The sequence below is a fragment of the Colius striatus genome, chromosome 7 (genome assembly GCF_028858725.1).
Source record: "Colius striatus isolate bColStr4 chromosome 7, bColStr4.1.hap1, whole genome shotgun sequence".
Classification (NCBI taxonomy): Eukaryota; Metazoa; Chordata; class Aves; order Coliiformes; family Coliidae; genus Colius; species Colius striatus.
Window position 1 is genome coordinate 1,974,577 of NC_084765.1, and position 18,337 is coordinate 1,992,913.

Here is an 18,337-nt window from a genome sequence, read left to right on the forward strand (position 1 = left end):
GTGTAGCTGCTGGGATGAGGAGTTACCTCTTGCTTTTTCTGCCCACAGGCTCAAGGCTAATCCAAGAATAGCAGACAACCTCTTCTGGTTCCCTGCCCTTGTTTATCTCTGCCTATCACATAGCATGCTGTTACAGGCTCATTTCTTTAATGCATGTAGTTTGCATTCATGTCCTGCTTCAAAATGTACCAGTGTGTTCTTGCCCATCTGGAACTGTTGCACGGGGCAAGGTTTCCTCCTTGGGGTGGGTGATGGGTACTGGGCCTCCAAATGTCAGACTGCTTCAAGGGGGGAACAATAAGTGCCAGCCTTTTGTAGTCCTCATGCAAAGTCCTTTTCACTGACTAACCCAGAAAATCTCTTACTCTGTTCTTATTCTCTGTTAGCCAATGAAGCTAAAAATAACAGTAATATTAAAGCAAGGATACAAGGATGCTTCAAAACTTTCCATGGGAGTTGACTTTGAAGTTTGAGGCAGTTTATCACCCACCATGTAACTCGGCACAAGTACATTTGGGCCTTTGAAAACTGTAAAAATGACAAACAGCAGTTTCTGAGGGGTTTGCAACTGCAGAGAAAGTCCTTCTGTGGGTCTGGGCAGGCCTGAGGGGCAGCACTGCTTCCTCTGAAGAGGCTGAGCCACGGTTAGATCTTGCCTGGAAAGCATTTTGTGCTGCCAGAATAGAAGGCTTGCAAACCAGGGTTGGCACCTTTTTATAAGAGCAGGAAAAGACTTACCAGATCTGATGCAAATGACCTGGCCAGAGCCACTGCTCTGCAATGAGAAGAGTCTGTGTCTCAGTGACAATGTGGGGATGCTCTTGGTCAGGCAGAGATGGGATTTGAGACCCGGGTTCTGTGGAGGAGATCTGTAGAATGGACCTCTGCAGGTCTGGTGGTACAAGCTGACACGTGTAGGTCACTGCCAGGTGCTGGTTTCTGTGTCTAATTCAGCAGATTCAGTTCAAAAAGGACAGGGAGCTGCTGGAGAGAGTTCAGCACAGGGCCACACAGATGATGGAGTGGAGCATCTCCCTTCTGATGAAAGGCTGAGGGAGCTGGGGCTCTGCAGCTTGGAGGAGACTGAGGGGTGAGCTCATTAATGTTTATAAGTATGTAAAGGATGGATGTCAAGAGGATGGAGCCAGGCTGTTCTCAGTGATGGCCAATGACAGGACAAGGGGCAATGGGGACAAGCTGGAACAGAAGAGGTTCCAAAGAAACACAAGGAAAAACTTCTTCCCTGTTGAGGTGAGTGAGCACTGGCAGGGGCTGCCCAGATGGGCTGTGGAGTCTCCTTCTTTGGGCACATTCAAACCCAGCTGGATGAGTCCCTGTGTACTTTAAGTGGTCCTGCTCTGGCAGGGGGGTGATTTTTGCAAGGTCCCTTCCAGCCCTTGGGATTCTGTGAGGTGTAACAGCAAGTCGCTCCTCGCTGCCTCTGATCTTGAGTGATTTAAACACACAGCTGTATATTAATGGAGGTCATGACTGCAGTTAGGTCCAGAGTCATGCAAGAACAGTTCATCTCCCAGATGTCTGCAGTACTTTTCAGCTTATGGAGAGTTTTAGGGCATTGAGGAGCTGGGAGGAGCACGATCTGTGGTTTCCCTTCCTCCACGGTTCCTGTGTTGAGGTGATGGTGCTCAGTGCCCATCAGGGATCAAACAGCTCTCTGTGCATCTGGGGCAGGCAGATGCAAGTCACTCACATCCTTGGCCACATAACTATGACCATATTGTTGTACTTAATACTATTGTGTATGTGCTATCTGACTCTTATCATCAACTACATACAATTTAAGTTGGTTTGAATTGTTTTCTGTCTGTCTGGAAGCCAAGAGTTCCTTCTGCCACAGCATCCAGATGTTCCAAAGATGTTTTTCTAATGAGACATATGGCACATTCCAGAGCAGCACAAGTACTTGTTTTCTGCCTGAAAACACAATCTTTTCCCTGTTGTCAAAGGAAAGTTTGTAAAATGGGATTATAAGAAATGAACCTTAGACTTGAGGGTCTTTAAGATCCATGGTGAGTTCCTAATGATTGCTTTGTGGGAGGGTTTGTGAGCTTGACTTTGATTTGCACTTAGCATGAAGTAAAACCTGTCTGCTGGAGCACCTGATTTCTAAGTGAAGTGTGCAGACAAGGGCAGAAAAGGTGACATTTCTATGCTTACTAGGACTGCTGAGAAAGATCAGAGCTGCCAGTTCTAGATTTAAACCATTCTGGTACCGTTTTATGCTCTATAAGCAGAGTGAAGGCAGATCCAGTAGAGAAAGGATCCCAGTAAGTATAATGTTATCCAGATGTCTTTTATGCTGCTGGTGTCTGACTGAAGGACAGCTTGCTAAACTGTGGAAATTAGGGTCATGGCATAGCCAAGCCAAGACCTTTAGTAACTTGATAATGATCCACTAAAATCTGAGATGTCTTATCTGCTGAGATGTGAGCCAGTTGTTGTTTCAAGGGAACTCTTGAGAGAAGAAAACTTTTCTATTTGGGCCAGTTAGCTGTGATTAAATTTCTCCCTCCTCTTCTGTGAAGATTTGGGGCTGTTTGCCTCGAAAGACGTGGCACTTGTTGAGCTGAATCCTTGATTCTGATCCAGCATAGTAATTCTGACCTTTCCTCTGTAAACCTGGGAGGTTTATTGCATACTCAGTGAAATATTGTGAATCTGAAAGGAATGGCTCCAAACTTAGGCAGGTTGTGTTTTGGAGCAAAGATTTTGTGGGGCTTTTTTTCTTTAATCATAATTTCTGTTGTTCTTTTAGTCACACATAATTATACACCAGAGATTATTTGTTTTTCCTGCAGCTTGAAGAGGGCTTCAGTGTTTGAGAAGCCACACTGTACCTGTGCCACTGTTTCCCACGTCACTGTGACATGGTTTAGGTTTTGGATGCTCTGTCTTGCCTCAGAGTCTTTTCCCTTCTGCAGTCCATGAGACTTGACTCTGTCTTCTTTCTGACTGTTGCCATCCTTAGGATTTTTCCATCTTGGTGTAACCTTCAAACCATGCATCTTCTCCTAGCCACCTTCCTTACATGATTCACTGTTTTGGTGCAGTCTTATTCCACCTGGTTTTCCCTTACATAGCTCTGCTCATTGTCTGGGGAGTTCCCCAGGACCCTGCACTGGGAGCCTTGAAGAACTGTGGCAAAGCCTGCTTGGCTTAGCAGTCTGCCAATCACTCCCAGTATCTCTGCTAGTCATGTCACTCCCTTCTCTGTAATCTCTGTGACTTTTAAGGTTCATCCTTTAAAATAAACCCAAAGGAGAAGAGGTGAAACTGTGCTATAGCTTCCTATAACTGTTCTTAACTCCCTTAGTGACTTAGAGCTCTGTCACTCTATGGTTCAGTCCCATTTTACCCTCTTTGTGTTAAACCCAAACACTGGCTCACTGCACTGAAAGCCTTTCATCTCTTTCCAGTGCCTTGCAAAAAACCCCCAACCCAATGATCTCTTAAGGATTTGGCATTCTGTTCTGCACACAGCCTCTGTGTAGTTTCAGTACATCAAATATGGGGGGATTATCATGACCTACCCTATTCTGACCATTAGGCTCTGATATTTACATGTGTTTTGGGATGCTAAAGGTTACATGTGTTTAAAATGTTAGCAAATGAAGGGAAGAGAAAGCTTCTTCAGTCAAACTGGTTAGAAGACCATGGGACAGGCTGAGTGGGACGCTGTCTGTGCATGTGTTTGCTATATTTTCCTCCCTGCTCTAGAAGAAGGAGATCCTTGTTTAGAAGAACAAGGTTTTTCTTTCTTGATGTTGCTGTGACCGTTGGCTCCCTCTTTGTTTTGCTGCAGCAAAGCAAGAAGTGACCAAAAAAAACAGTGGAGGAGGAGAAAAGAGGCAATATCTGCAGGGAAAATATCTTCTCTCTGCCTTGCTCCTCCTTTCTTTTGGAGTCTTGTCACTGCACCCTCCTGGGGAGGGAGGAATTTGATAGCTTGGCTTGAAAACCTGCTGTTTTCATCTGAGATAGCAGGTGAGGTGTTCCCCAGCTCTGAAAGTCAAGCTCCAAGTGCATTGCCCCAGCATTCAGTGCAGAGGAAGGATGACACGATTTTCTAACACTTGGGGAGGTCTCCTTTTTTGCACATAATTATCTTCCTTCTCCCAAAAATGTCTTGTCCTCAGGGCTGTTATAAATCCTCAGAAGAGCCTGTTTTGGGGAGTAATTTCATTGTGACCCCACAGCATCTCCTCAAGGGCTGCTGCACATGATCCCCACATGCTGGTCACGTCCTGGGCCATTCTAATCAAATGAGTGTGGTACATTTGCCAGGAATAAAGTTACAGCTTGCTATAAATTGTCTGCCAGGTGCTGCTGCCACCACACTTCTCAGTTATGTCTAAATCCAAAAGCCCATGGTGGAGTCTGTTCTTTCTCAGAGCACATCTCAGCCAGCTCCAACCTGATGCCCCTGGAAACAGAGTGGCTGTCCAGTTCTGAATGGAATCACAGAACTGTAGGGGATGGAAGGGAGATCATCCAGTCCAATTCTCCTGCTAAAGCAGGTCCTCCTAGATCAGGTCACAAACTTCAAAGGACCTGTAGATAAAATATTGCCAGGACATGACCATATCAGGCATGACAGTGATTCCAGGGTGTACAGTAGATGAGCAGTGTCCATTTTACATTGCTGGGTACTTCCCAGTTTACATGTGGCATCACTCAAAGACAACTTGATGGCAAGAAAAGGAACAGAGCAATGGTGACATTCACTGGTATCAGAGAGTGTGTGTGTCTGCTGAACTGCTGGCTGTGAGCATGCCACTTTGCCAGGGCTGGATCACTTCATGGGCAGAATTTAACGAGCTGCCAAATGCTTCTAAATGTCAGAAAGTCCAGAGGAAAAGGCACATTACAGAACATGGCACTGTCAGAAGGGCACAGGCAGAAATGAACTCTTTAGCTTGAAGCATCTCCCAGTTAATTTTCCATGAAAGGTTCTCCCCTCCTCCAGTGTTTTTCAGCCTGTGAGATGCTCAGTGTTTCCCTAGAGGCAGACAGACATCAGGTGAAGGGCCACAGGGCTGATAATTGCCATTATTTTCTACAAAAAGAAGAATTGCATTTATTTTGAGTGCATTACAACCCAGTGTTGGTGTTTCATTCAGCTGAACTGCATCTCTCTGCTCAGTTCAGGCAATAATCACAGCTTAGCTGCTGTAGTGTCAGTGAGCAGAGTGAGACAGAGCTTGTTCCCACAAGCATGGCCACGTGGGCTGAGTGAAGAAGTGGATGAAAGAAGAGTGTGTGTATTTGAGGGCAGAGAATTGAAAGGCCATCCTCAAGCTAGGTATTTCCAAGAGAAGTAAAAGTTGTAGAGCAAAATAGAAACTGAAGCCATTATAGTTGCTCCTGATGAATGATTCATCCAACTTGCACCACGATGTGAGTGGTGGGGTTGGGACAAATGAAGATAGCAGGGAAGACAAGGGAAGTGTCCTTCATAGAATGGTAGAGGTTGGGAGGGACCTTTAGAGATCGTCCAGTCCAACCTCCAGCTCAAGCAGGTCCATCTAGATAAGGTCACATAAGAACATATCCAGGTAGCTCTTGAAACCCTCCAAGGAAGGAGCCTCCACACCCTCGCTGGGCAGCCTCACAGTCAAATCGTTCTTCCCTTCCTGACACTTGTGTTTGCAGTCTAGAGTCTGCTGTGCTTTGGACACAGGGTGACCCCACAGCCTGTTGAGCCTTTGGAGAACCCATCAAGATTCAACATGGAAGGTGTGCTTGTGCCTGCAAGCCATTCATAACCCTGGCACATCTGAGTTTTGTGCAGCATGGCTGTTGCTTCAGGACACGTGTTATTTCTGGTGCAGACTCGATGGTGTTTTCTGGTGCCTGACACAGTGTCTGGCTGCCCAGTGCTGTGTGTAACAGCTACCAAGGTTTGCCTCCTTACCTGGTGAGATGATCAGGACTGTGCTGAAGCCACATGGTTCTCCCTGCAGCACTATTTCCACTATGAAAGTGGCAGGGCAGCTATGATGGTGCCTGAAAGGCTTCTCCACCACAAATGTGGTAGACCTACTCACTTGTAAGGTGAGATTTCCATTGCTCCTGTGCTGTTCACCCCATCTAATCTGGAGTGTTTCATTCTGGTGCCTGAATTTCAAAGCTATAAACACCTCTGTTGTTGGATTGAAGCTCTCTGGAGCAGACTGAGAGGAATCTCCCCAATGCTTGTTGATGATTTTTGCTTTTCCCTTATGGATTGGCTGTGCTGGAGGGATTTCATCCCACCCCATGTGTCTGGGACAAGTTAGAAAGCACAAATGAGTTGGAGGGTTCAAGCTGGACCCTCCAGAAAGTCTTTCAGGTGATGAGCTGCTGGGTAATTTTTGAAGTGATGAATGCAGCAACCCTGATCTTTTGATTATTTGACATAGAAGTAAACAGCTAAAAGCAGTAAGTAGTTGTCCTTTTAAAAACACTCTTGCATTGGCAATCCAGGCTGGATCAGGTGCTTGAAAGGACCTCTGATTTTGTAGCTGCTGCTTCAGTGCTCAGAGAAGGAGTGGAAGGGAAAATAGTGGCTTTGTGATGAGGCAAGGGCAGTGTTCTGGAGTGCACCTTGCAACTGGCAAATGGAAATAGATGGCACGTGGCCAGAGCTGGAGCCTTTGCACCCTGAAGGATGTTCAAAGTCACACAAAGGGAGTTCTGCTGGCAAATCCTATTACTGAGAAATGGTTTCTAAGGGGGTTGCTGCTGCATATTCTTACTATGCTCATTTATGTGCACACACATCTACACACAGAGCTTGGAAAATGCCTGTCATGGGTTCAGCTGCTTTCATTAATGCTGAAATCATGTTGTATTTTCTGCTCTGGATCTCTCTCTTTCTCTGAACTTTGTAAAGGAATTGGGACTTTCTTCCCTCAGTTGATTTTCTTTTGAGTGCTTAAGCAAAAAAGGGCTTTTTGGGGTTTTTTTCATCATTGCTAAATTAGTTACTGGAGACAGAAAAGGTGTTTTCAGTTCCAGCAGGCACCTTCAGTGGCAGGAATCCTTGGGGGAAAAACAAGCAAATAATAGATCTGGCTGCCTGGATATTGAGAGAATGGATGAGGTATGTTCTGTATGAGACTATTATGGTACCCATATATTCCTGTGCAATGTCAGTGCTATGTTCATTCTTCATAAGCAGAAATGGCTGTTGTTATCACCTTATTTATATTCCTTTATTGCCCTGCAACCTTTTATGTAGAGGAGAACCTCAGTGTACTGCATGCCTTACAAATTAGGAACAGCTAGATGGCTTCCCCACAAATTGCTTACAACTGAAGCAACGTTGTGCATTTGTTCTTGCACAGAGATGTCTCCATCTTAGTTGTTCTTTGATTCTGCTCATTCCTCCCTAGCAAAACTGGTCCCATTAAAACAGCTGCAACAGTTCTGCTGTGGTTGAGAGGGTTGGTAGTGCAAAAACATAGAGGCATGAAATGTAGGATGTGAAAAGGCATTGGATAGTGATAATGCAGCAAAAAGATCAGTGGAGGTGGTAGTGAGTTAACCTGGTTTAATTGAAGTTTCAGATCATTAAGGCTGCTTTCAGTGTTCCTGAGGAAGCAGGGGAGCAGCCTGTACATGTGGATTATTTAGAACAACAGATACAATTATTACATAAGCTTCACCCTTGAGATGAGAGCACTTCTGAGCTGGTTTTGGGGCTCTCACTGCAAGAAAGACACTGAGGGGCTGGAGAAGAGGAGGCTGAAGGGAGTCAGGAGCACTCTCTGATGCTCCCTGACAGGAGGCTGCTGGGAGGTGGTTGGTTCATCTCTGCTCCTAAATAAGTAGTAATAGGATAAGAGGAATCAGACTCAGGTTGCCCCAGGGGAGGTTGAGGCTGGAGCTGGAGCTGAGCTGTTTCCCTGAGAGGGATGTCAGCCCCTGTGCCAGGCTGCCCAGGGAGTGCCCAGCCCTGGAGGGATCCCAAAGCCATGGTGCTGAGGTGCTGAGGGCTGTGGGTCAGTAGTGGGCTGGGCAAGGGGTGGGCTCCAGGAGCTTAAAGGGGCTTTTCCAGCCACAGTGAGTCTATGAAAACAAAGCATTGGCCACTTGCCCTTGGGATCCTGACCTGTAGCTACCAATAGCAGAAGCAGGTCCCTTCCATTCAGTCTGGCCCCGTTTGCCACAAAACTGTGTTGCACAAAACCAACATGTCCTGGCATGACCTTGGTTTGGGTGAGCAGCAGCTCAGCTAACCAAGGCTGAGCAGTTCCTGTCCCTTCCACCTCCTGGGAGCTGCCAGTCTCACCGAGCACAGGGGGGACAGAGTTTGCTTCTGTAGGTGGCTTTGATCCGTGCCAGCCTCCCACCAGCGTGCCACGGAGTGTGCTTCAAGCTTCTGCTCACCAGCTTGCAGACCATAACTCTGATGGCTTTCTTGTCTCCTTTGCACAGACCCTTCATGCTCCTGCCCCCGCTGATGGAGTGGATGAGGGTGGCCATCACCTACGCTGAGCACCGGCGCAGTCTGACCGTGGACAGCGACGACATCAGGCAGACGGCCAGACTGCTCCTGCCTGGCCTGGACTGCGAGCCCCGGCAGCTCAAGTACGTGCCCTCAGCTTCAGAAGCAGCTGGAGGGGTTGTAGCCTCTTCCAGTAGTCTCCTTACTGTGTTTCACACAAGCCAGAGCTCAAAATACCATCCAGGCAACACATGTTTAGCCTTTACCAAGAGGTAAAGAAACTGGGGCCAACGGAGGTAAAAAGACTGTGTCTTGCCAGAGGTTATGTAGGAAGAATGAGCAGAGAAGGACTGAGACAAACATTGAGGGGGTTTCTGCCTTAGCCTGAGTTACAAGATTATCCTGTGCTTTTTGACATACCTTGTTGAAAAGTATCAGTACCCTTTGCCTCTCCTCATGTATCTGTTGACCAGGGGTTTATCATTAGCACACTGTAGGTGTTTTAGTCTTTTAAGTTGCTGTCATTGGCACTGGTTTTGATATCAGGGCTAGATCCTGAGCTTTAGTACAAAGTCAATTCTTGTTTCCTGGGTGCAGTTTGTCCCCCATGTACCTTTGGGTTCAAGAAGTGGGTGGGACACGTTAATAACAATAAGTAAAACTTTTATCATGCCCTTAAGTAATGAAACAATCACCTGAAAAGACAAAAACATCCCCTTGCTCTTAGAATTCTTTTTCCACAAACAACAAAAGCAAGGAGAGGCTTTTAATCAAGAGCCCTGGATCCATTTCTCTTGGTTTTCACCTTTTCCTTCTGGCAGCCAAGCAGACTCTTGCTCTTTGCCACATCTTCATGTGTAAGTCAAAGGGCAGTGCTTATTACCCCCAGAACCCAGTGCAAAGCTGAATTCCTTGCTGAGGATGCTGGTGCAATCAGGTTTGTTGGCTGCAGCTGACTCCCAGTCTTATTCTCAGCTCTCCATCCCTGCCTGTCTCCTGAGACCTCATACCCCAGTGACTGAGTGCTGCCAGGCTTTTTCACAGGTGGAATCACACAGGTGATCCTCAGCAGGCAGTCACACCCCTTGGCTTCAGGCTGGAAGGGAGCAGCTGAACTTGGACTTGGCCTCCACAAAGCTGGAGCTGTACATGTGGTCTAGGAACACTTCTCTTGTCCCTTGTCTCTGCCAGTGTACATGTGCTCTGTGTCAATGCACAGGCTTCTCTGGCTTATGGGTGGATGATAGGTGCAAGTGTAGGCAGCTTCACCCAGGCTGAACTCATTTTACACATGTGCTTAGTGCTTGCCAAAACCTTTGCAATTCTTTGCTGAGCAGTACTGCAGGAGACCAAGAGAATCACAAGGATTCCCAGTGGCTTTCATGGTTTTTCTTTCAGCCTCTCCTTTAGAAACACTTTTGATTTCAAAACTGAATGCAAAAGGCATCCTGCTCTGTCTCTGCACTGGGGGTTCTTTGTGCACATTAACACAGAAAGCACAGGTAGTCCTTTATAGATTGTTTAACTTAAGAAAGGGCTGGGATTTGGGTGTTTGATTTTGCTCCTGATGTGAGCTCAAAGGAAACACTTAGAGAGAGCCTCTGTGGAAATGGAGTTCATCTCAGTAACTTCAAACTGAAGCCACAATGATACAGCTGTGAAGTGAAGTGAAGTCTTACTGGAAACCCAGGAGGTCCAAAAAGATGTAAGCAGTAAGTAAAAGCAAGAAGCAGGCTTAGAAAGGGCCTCAGCAATGTAAGAAGATGAAATTGCTGGGTGGTTAAGGGTTAGCAGGGGCAGCCCAGGGAAGGGGTGTGTTCCAGGTTTCTGTCCAGTTTGTTGTTTCACAGAAACAATGGCAATTCTGTAAGAAAACCAAGATCTTTTCACACCTTTCACCTCAACAACCTGTTCCCCCCCAGGGGTGTGTATGCAGGGGGCATTCCCTGCAGGTGAGACAACCTCTGCTTTGAAGCAACACACATCATCATTGTAAGAGAGGCCACAACTTAAGCTTAAGCTTGACCAAGTGTTCCTTCTGAACTGTCTTGCCTGAGTTTTCAGAGGTGTAAGGATGCCCTCTGACACGTGGTACAAGAGAAAGAGCATTGTCATTTTGCTGCATGAAAGATTTAAACTAGCAGGGGGAAAGAAAGCTTAAGGAGAGAGCAGTTGCTTCATTTCCTCTCTGTGATCCTTTACAGCAGTCATTTGTATCTGGCCATTACAGCACATTTAAGGGAAAAAGCAATTGTGGAACTGAAGCCAAATTTAGCCCTGGCTTGCTGTGTGACTGCAGGCAAATGGCAGCTCCCTTTTGCTTATGATGCACAGGCTGAAGTCATGTAATGATAGTGCCTTGGACTGGTGAGGCATCAGGTAGGGTGTGTTGAAATCCCTGAAAGAGGAGTTGTGCAGAAGAACAGAGTATAATTAGTATAACCTGAAATTCAGACCTCTCCTGTCTATTCTCTGACACAGACTGCTTGGGCAGGATAGTCTTCCACACCAAGTCTTGGTGTCTTAGTGGATGAAGCCTAACAGGATGCTCTCAGTTTCTGTTTGCCAGACAATTACAAACCTCTTCAGGACTCACCAGTTGTTACTGGTTAAATGATGGTACAAGTGAGGAAGGGGTAGACTGAAGGGAACTGTGTTTCTTTTCCACCTAATGAAATACAAGTGCTGGGATTTTAAGTTATTCTCACACACTTTTTATTCTCACACACTATTCTCACTGCTTTTTAAAGATGATGATTTTTTGCTTTCTGCAGGCAGAGTTTCACTCACTCCCTACCAGGAGTTCTATTAACAGCTGCTGCTTAGGAAACCCAAAGAGCACACCAGACTCCTGCTCCCTCTTCAAGCTGTCCCATCCCAAACTTGGACCTCAGCCCTACCCCATTCCCTTCTCTCTGGGCTCTTCCTCCCCATGTCTCTCAGTTCACCTTCAGTTCTTGAGCTGGGTGTCCATGGGAGCCTCAGCCCAGGAAGCCTGGAGTTTGCCTCTGCTCTCCTCAGCCTAACAACTCCCATCTGGAAAACCTGCTGTGGTTACAGCTGCTGCACAGCAGTTGTGCATGTGTGGGCTCTGCTCTCCCAGCTCTGGTAGGATGCTCTTTTATCACACTCTGTGATAGAAGAGAGAGCTGTTAAGCTGCTGTTACAGAGCAGCAAGTGTCCAGGAGCTCCTGCATGGGCTGAGCCTGCAGGTCCCCCAGGAGGAAAGCTCACAAATTAAAACTGCCAAGTTCATTGTCTGAGCTGAGCTGGCCTCCTGGCAGCCCTGCACCAAGAACTGCAGCCCACCTTCCTGCTGGGGCTCTCCCACAGCTCTGTGCCACTGGTTTGGTTCACTGTTGGCTGTGCAGGGCTCCTGGGTGGATTGTCCCCCCCAGCCTTGCTCCAACAGTGCCTGTAAAGAGCAGGAGGTGGAATCATGTCTGCTAGCAAAACAGAAGCAATGTACAAGGACAGGTACCATCCCCTGAAAAGCTTTTGTTCCCTGAGCTTCACTGGATTTCAAGTGGGGTCGTTTTATTTTGCCTGGGTTTTTTGCATAGAATTCTTCTCATTATGACACAAATTCACTGCATCACACTGGCCATCAGATGGTGGCATCATGATACTGCAGCCATTAGCTTAGCAGAACAAGGTTATTAGTTGACTAGCCTAGCTCTGGGATTGATGTCTGTAGAATTTATCAAGCCTTTTGCCTTACTGTCCTTTTGTGCTCTGTACTGGATGTGTCCTAATATCTGAGGTCTTGTCTTCTGACGTACTCAGCTGCCCCAGAGACACATTCTATTTAAGAGCCACTGACTCTGAGACTGTCCCTTTGACTGTTCCCCAAATTGTACCCTGGTGCAGCTCCTTTCTCAAAGCAGCTGTTGGGAGGTGCTGGTTTCCCCTGTACAATGTGACCAGTCACCAGGCTGGGGGGGGACACCTTTGTTAACTCAGCAGATTGTTCACAGCATCTGCTCACCATTTGTCATTTACCACCAATGTGAGCTCTGAAGCATTCAAAAATAACCATCTGAGTTACAATGGATGTAAGAATCATCCTGAGTGTGCTGCACTGAGTGATGGGTGCTTTGGTTGTCTGGCAGGCCATGCAAAGAGGCCATTCCCAGAAGAGAGGTAGCCACAATGGAAGAATCTCATTTTTCTCATTTGGCAGGCTGATATCTCAGTGAGAGTTTGCACAAGAGCCTGTGTTGAAAACCAGACAGCAAGTAGAGAAGGCATTCACCCTGAAATAACATCAAAGGGGCAGCAGTATCAGTGCCTAGCTGAGATAGGAAACACCTCCACTTTGGCTGTGTTTCTTCAGTGAAGGGGATGCATGTCCAGGTTTGGAATTCAGAAGTCTCTGAGCAGATAAGCAGAGGACTTTGAGTCATCCCTGGGCTCCTTCCAAATGAGATAAAGGTGGTTAGATAGTCATCTAAAGGGTAAGGATTTCCCAGAGCCTCAGAGAAACGTTAACTCCCTCCCTTCTGTGGGCGCAGTGGGAATGTTCCACTGCCTCAGTGGGATTTTGACTTCATCCTTTAAAAAGACTATCATTTTCTCTTCCAGAAAAGAATAAGGGTCATCATCTCCTTTCAGAAATGCCTTTTGTTCCAAAATGACAGCCAGGCTGGCAAACAGCATGATGCTTTCATCCTACAACTGCACTGCTGGCTTATGAGCCACTTTCTCTCCACCTCTGTCTCCTCCTTGCAGTATGTTTTTGTATCTGTTTGGACTGTCCTGGAACAGCCAGGGAAATACAAACCTGATATCCAGAATATAGACAGCTAATTATTTCAACCATCTGGGTTTTGATGGGGTTGTTTTTTTTAGTGAGAAGCAGAACTAAGGGAAGTTGTTTGCTGCAGGTTTGCAGCCCCTGACACGAGTCCCACATCAACAGCACAGTCAGAGCCCGCTGTGGCACTGCCACATCCCATGGGCCAACCCCTTCTCCTTTGGCTGCATAAGATGTAGCAGAAGCAGTACCTGGGCCAGACCTACCCCTGTAGTGAGGGGCTGGTGGAAACTACCAGTCTTGATGGGGAATAAGGATTTCATCCTGCCTTCCCTTGGAGGAGGGCACCACTGAGGCTTCTCTCCTTGGACACCCGTTTATTTGGGGGTTCTGAAGTGTTTACCTGTGCTTACTGTGAGAGCTACAACTTTCACCTCCAGTATGAGTGATCTGTCAGAAATGATTGCATGGTGGGGAAGGTATATGAGAGGTAAACCCATGACAGTTCCTAAGCCTGACTCCTGTCCTTCCCAGACCCGAATGCTGCTTCAGTTCCTTCCGGAGGCTGGATGCCAAGGCTGCCACTGAAAGATTCCAGCAGGATCTGGGCTTCCGAATGTTAAACTGTGGCAGGACAGATCTGATCAACCAAGCAATTGATGCCCTGGGCCCTGATGGGGTGAACACCATGGATGATCAGGTATGGCCACACACATGCTCTGCATGAACCAACTGTGCACGTTCCTGTCCGTGTGGGAAATCAATACACGAGGTCGTGTTAGTTGTCTCTCCAAGGCTTTTCTTATTCTAGCTCGTGTTTTAGTATCCCTTGGAAACCAAAACCAACCCTCCCAAAAGCCACTCAAGGCCTGGAGTGAATTGTTTGCTTATCAGCTGGAATGTCAGTCTGTTGTGTGGCTGGGCTGTCAGACACTGATGGGAGGCAGCTTAATACACGGGCTGTGGATGGAAAAGCTTCATGCAGAGACAAAGTGGCTTTGTGCCAGTGACACTCTTCTGGTTGAACAGCCCAAATCCAGTCTGGGTCAGTGATGAGTGACCTAGAGGTGTTACTGTCTGATGGCTTTTAAGGTGTCAAGTGAGTTCCATCTTCTCAGCACGGTCTGGCATGTAGGAACAGGCACCCAGAAGCCTGGTAGCAGTGGTGTGGGGCAGGACTGACCTCCTTCAAAGTCCATTGTGCTGGTGTATTTTCATTTTGACCTGTTCCCTGTGCAGCTCCATTGAACCACAGGGATTTGGCAGTCTGGAGGGTCTTTAGCTGCTTCTCCTTGTCAGTCTCATCAAGTAACAGCAAAGTCTGTTCTCTGGGGCATCACTCAATGCTTTCAATTAATAAACACAACTCAACTCCCCTAAATAAACACTTGTTACAGCTGTCACAAGGAGGGTGAGCTGCCACATCCCAGAAACAACAGGCTCTTCAGCAGTAGGAAGGGTTTATGTTCCAGTAGAGAGGTTTTCTCATAGGCAGCATTTCACTGCAGTAGCATTTCAGACCTGAAACTGCCAGAGCTTCCCTGGTGCTTTCCACCATCCTGGAGGTTTAAAGGGAGTGTGAGTGTGCACACAAACACATGCAGAAGCTACTCCTGCACAAGCTTATATCTAGGTATGCAGTTGCCTCATCACCAACTCTGCCATGGCTGGAATAGGAAACCAAATCTGGACTTTGCAGCTGGCTGCTTTGCCTTTTCTGTGAAGAAGCCAAAGCCAGTGTGCCCAAACTTGGGAAAACTGACCTGGGCACGATGTCTCTGTCCTGTCACAGGGTAGGATGTTGGACAGTGGCAGCTGGGAAGCTCACTTCATATAGCCTGATTTCTTTTGGGTGTGATGAGTCTTCTTAACACACCAAACAGCACTCAGGTTCCACAGGGTTTGAGGACAACAATCTCTTCATCCCTTTGCATGCTGAGGAACAAGCAGGGAACGCACAACTGATGTAAAAGCGAAGGGAAAGGTATAGGATCTGTACACAGTTACAGAGCCCTGACTGGGGCAGTTGAATTCTCAGTTAAGTTTACTTTTCTATCATGAGAGTGGATCCTCCCAAGCTCCCCCAAAAGCCAAACTCAGCCTGAAATACCTTTGCAGATGTGTGCAAGTGCCTCAAATGCAGGAAACTTGCCATTGTGGCTGTTTTGAAAAGAGGCTTTTGCAGACACAAGATGAGAGATGCCATTCTGTTTTACCCTCCTTGTCCCTCTCTAAAGGTGAAGCAGAGATGCTGCCTGTGAAAAATTCAATCACAAGAACTGGGGGGGGGAGGCAAACCATAGGAGATGAGCAAGAATGGATTTTACCAGGCCGTGTCCTTTCTGTCCTTGGCTACTTGTGGAATGAACTGGGCAAGTAGGGCTCATTTCTCTCACAGTTCATCTCTGAACCATCGTGGTTTGCTGGTTAAGGAGGGAGAGAGACTGATGAGACTGAAATATTGTGGCAAACAGGATTTCAGCAATGGGGATACGTTGCCAAATAAATTCACCTTGTGTATTTTGGTGGTGTTTTCTGCTTTCAGTTCCTCTGGCTACAAATGAGCCAAGAAATGCTCTTTCTCTTTTTGGCACACTTGAGAAAGCTCAAACAACCTGTGGCCAGCATGGGCTGGGATTTTCAGTGGTGTCTTTTGTATTCTTGCAGTCTTGTCCCTCTGATGTTTTGTCCACATGGAGAGCAGAAGGGTTTGAATATAAGGGTGTGCTATCCCTGCACATATAAGTGTGTGCTGTCCCTGCATGCTGCCTGTCACAGTTCCACCCTTGATAGGTGTAGGAAGATAACTTGTTTTCTCTTCTTCCTGAAGGGTATGACCCCACTCATGTATGCCTGTGCTGCTGGAGATGAAGCCATGGTCCAAATGCTTATAGATGCTGGAGCAAATTTAGACATACCAGTGAGTAACAAAAGAGACCTTCTCCCCTTAATTCTTCATCTCTAAACTACCAAGAGCAGGTATGAAACCTCTCCTAGCAATTGAAGGCTTTGTTTCTGGAAGCTTCTGGGCAAGTCACTTCTTTCAGAAGTGAGGTTTGGGAAGGGGAAGAAAACCTTCAGAACCTCTTGGAGCAGGGAGTGGCTCCAAGTTGTGACTGGCACTGGCAAGTCTCATAGGCACGGAGCGGGTGAAGAGGCTTCGTCCTGGAAGAGCTGCCCTAGGAGAAGGGCAGTTCTCTAAATGGCCTCAGTTACCATTCCCTGGGGCTGTCACAGTGAGAAGTGCAGTTCTGTGCAGGTGGAAAGCTGAGGGCAGGGTGTGCAGGGGGGGTAAGTGCTGGTTGCCTCCCCGCAGGTGCCCGGTGCCTCGCCGCGTTTCCCGTCCGTGCACCCCGACAGCCGCCACTGGACCGCCCTCACCTTGGCCGTGCTGCACGGCCACATCTCTGTCGTCCAGGTAAGCACAGCAAAGCCCCTGGCCAGGAGTCTTCCCTGGACACACACCCTGAGGCTTCTGAGCACAGGTCTCTCACAGGCCCTGGCTGGAAGCCTTAGAAAACCAGTGGGAAATGGCACGGTGGGGAGACGGGGAGACGGGACCGACGCTGGTCTTGGGGAGCTGCTGGTGACTCAATTCCTAGCAAGGCCTTAGTAACAGAACACAATATGCTTCCTTCTTTCCCTTTGCTTTCCATATTGGTGCATGGCTCAGCACAGCCAGAACAACGCTGCACAGCCATTGCTCTGGCATTAGATAGAGCAGTGCTTCGTGGGGAGGCTTGCAGGCAGTTTACTCCATCAGGTGCCTTCTGCCATCAAATGGCAATTGGTTTATACAGTTCCATCTGCAGAAATGATGTGTGTGCTGGTTTCTGCTCCAATGGCAGCAAATCAGCTGGAACTTGCTTTATAATCCCTGAGAAGTGCATGAACAAGGTTGAAGCTCTCATGAGGGTTGAGCCTCTCACATCCTCCCAGCTCCTTTTTCGGAGGAATTAACAGGGAGGGCAGAGTCCTGGGAACCCTTCATGAGGAATCCCAAACTGATTAGAGCACAGAGTCAATTTACCTTCTGCTCCAAGGGAAGATAAACCTCAGCTGTAAGTAAAAGAGAGGCTGTACACACTCCTTTCTTTGTGTATGTTTGTAAAGAATGAGAGATTGGAATTCCACTGCCAGGGCAGCTTTAATTCAATTGGGAGATAAGTGTGTGATTCTCCCAGGAGCTGCAGCCAAGTAGACCAAAGCTCCTGGTGCACTGGCACTGCCCACTGTGTTTTAAAGATGACATGGGTTTGTTTCATTCAACAACTCTTAGAGATGGCAGCTTATGCTGAAATTGGTGATAAAATCCCCTTTGCAGTTAAGGTGTGCTGGGCAGTCCTTGCATGGAATAGCTGGTGTCTCGAGAGGAACAAACCCAGCAGTTGTGCTCTGTAAAAGGTTTGAGGGTTAAAACTGTGAATATCTCAGTGCCAAGGTCATCATTGATTGAGGCTGGCTGGAAGGGGTGAGTCCTGCCAGTGTCAGCCAGGTGAACTCCTACACCCATGGAAAAGTGCAGGTGATGCACAGCAGGGCTCATCCTCATCCTCAGCCAGGGGCAGCACCTGTGTCGGTGTCTGGGCATCCCAATGCTGTGTGCCAGCCCAACCTGGCCATAAAAGGTCCCCATCATCTTGCAACTTGCTCCCCTTCATGTGTGAGAGGGGTCATTTCCCTCAGGAGCAGCTGGGTGCGTGCAGTGAAAGCCAAATCCCTGCAGCTGCCTCCCCACACAGGCTCCATGGCTGAGAGACCAGGAGGTATGTTTGGGCTCCAGGGCTAATTCCCTGCAGGAATTGTTTCCTGAGCACAGCATGAAGCTAAATAAGATGGACTTCCTGCACTGAGGAGCTGCTCTGATTGCAGAGCTCCTTGGAGCCTGGGAAATTACACAGCCATGGTCAGAAAGGAGACTCCAAAAGGAGGGGGGAAGGGTGTGATTCCTTTCTGAGCTGCCAGCTGAGCACCTCTCCAGCATCAGCTCACTATGGAGAGCACAGGAGAGCAAGAAAGAAGAGAACTCTAAATTAACCTTCCAGTGGAGGCTTTAGCCCAGGGCTCAGCAAGGATGTGCAAGAGGAGTTTATCCTGTGAGCTGGTGCCTCGGTGTGCTTGCACCCTTC

General features: G+C 47.6%; 1 protein-coding gene across 1 annotated transcript in view; it reads left to right on the forward strand.

Annotated features, from left to right (window-relative positions):
• Positions 1-18,337, forward strand: part of ABTB2 (ankyrin repeat and BTB domain containing 2) — a 126,167-nt gene that overhangs the window by 96,693 nt on the left and 11,137 nt on the right. The window contains exons 4-7 of the mRNA XM_061999427.1: positions 8,443-8,595; positions 13,743-13,908; positions 16,039-16,128; positions 16,525-16,626. Of these exons, the coding sequence (XP_061855411.1) occupies positions 8,443-8,595; positions 13,743-13,908; positions 16,039-16,128; positions 16,525-16,626 (511 nt within the window). The remainder of the gene's footprint in view (positions 1-8,442; positions 8,596-13,742; positions 13,909-16,038; positions 16,129-16,524; positions 16,627-18,337) is intronic.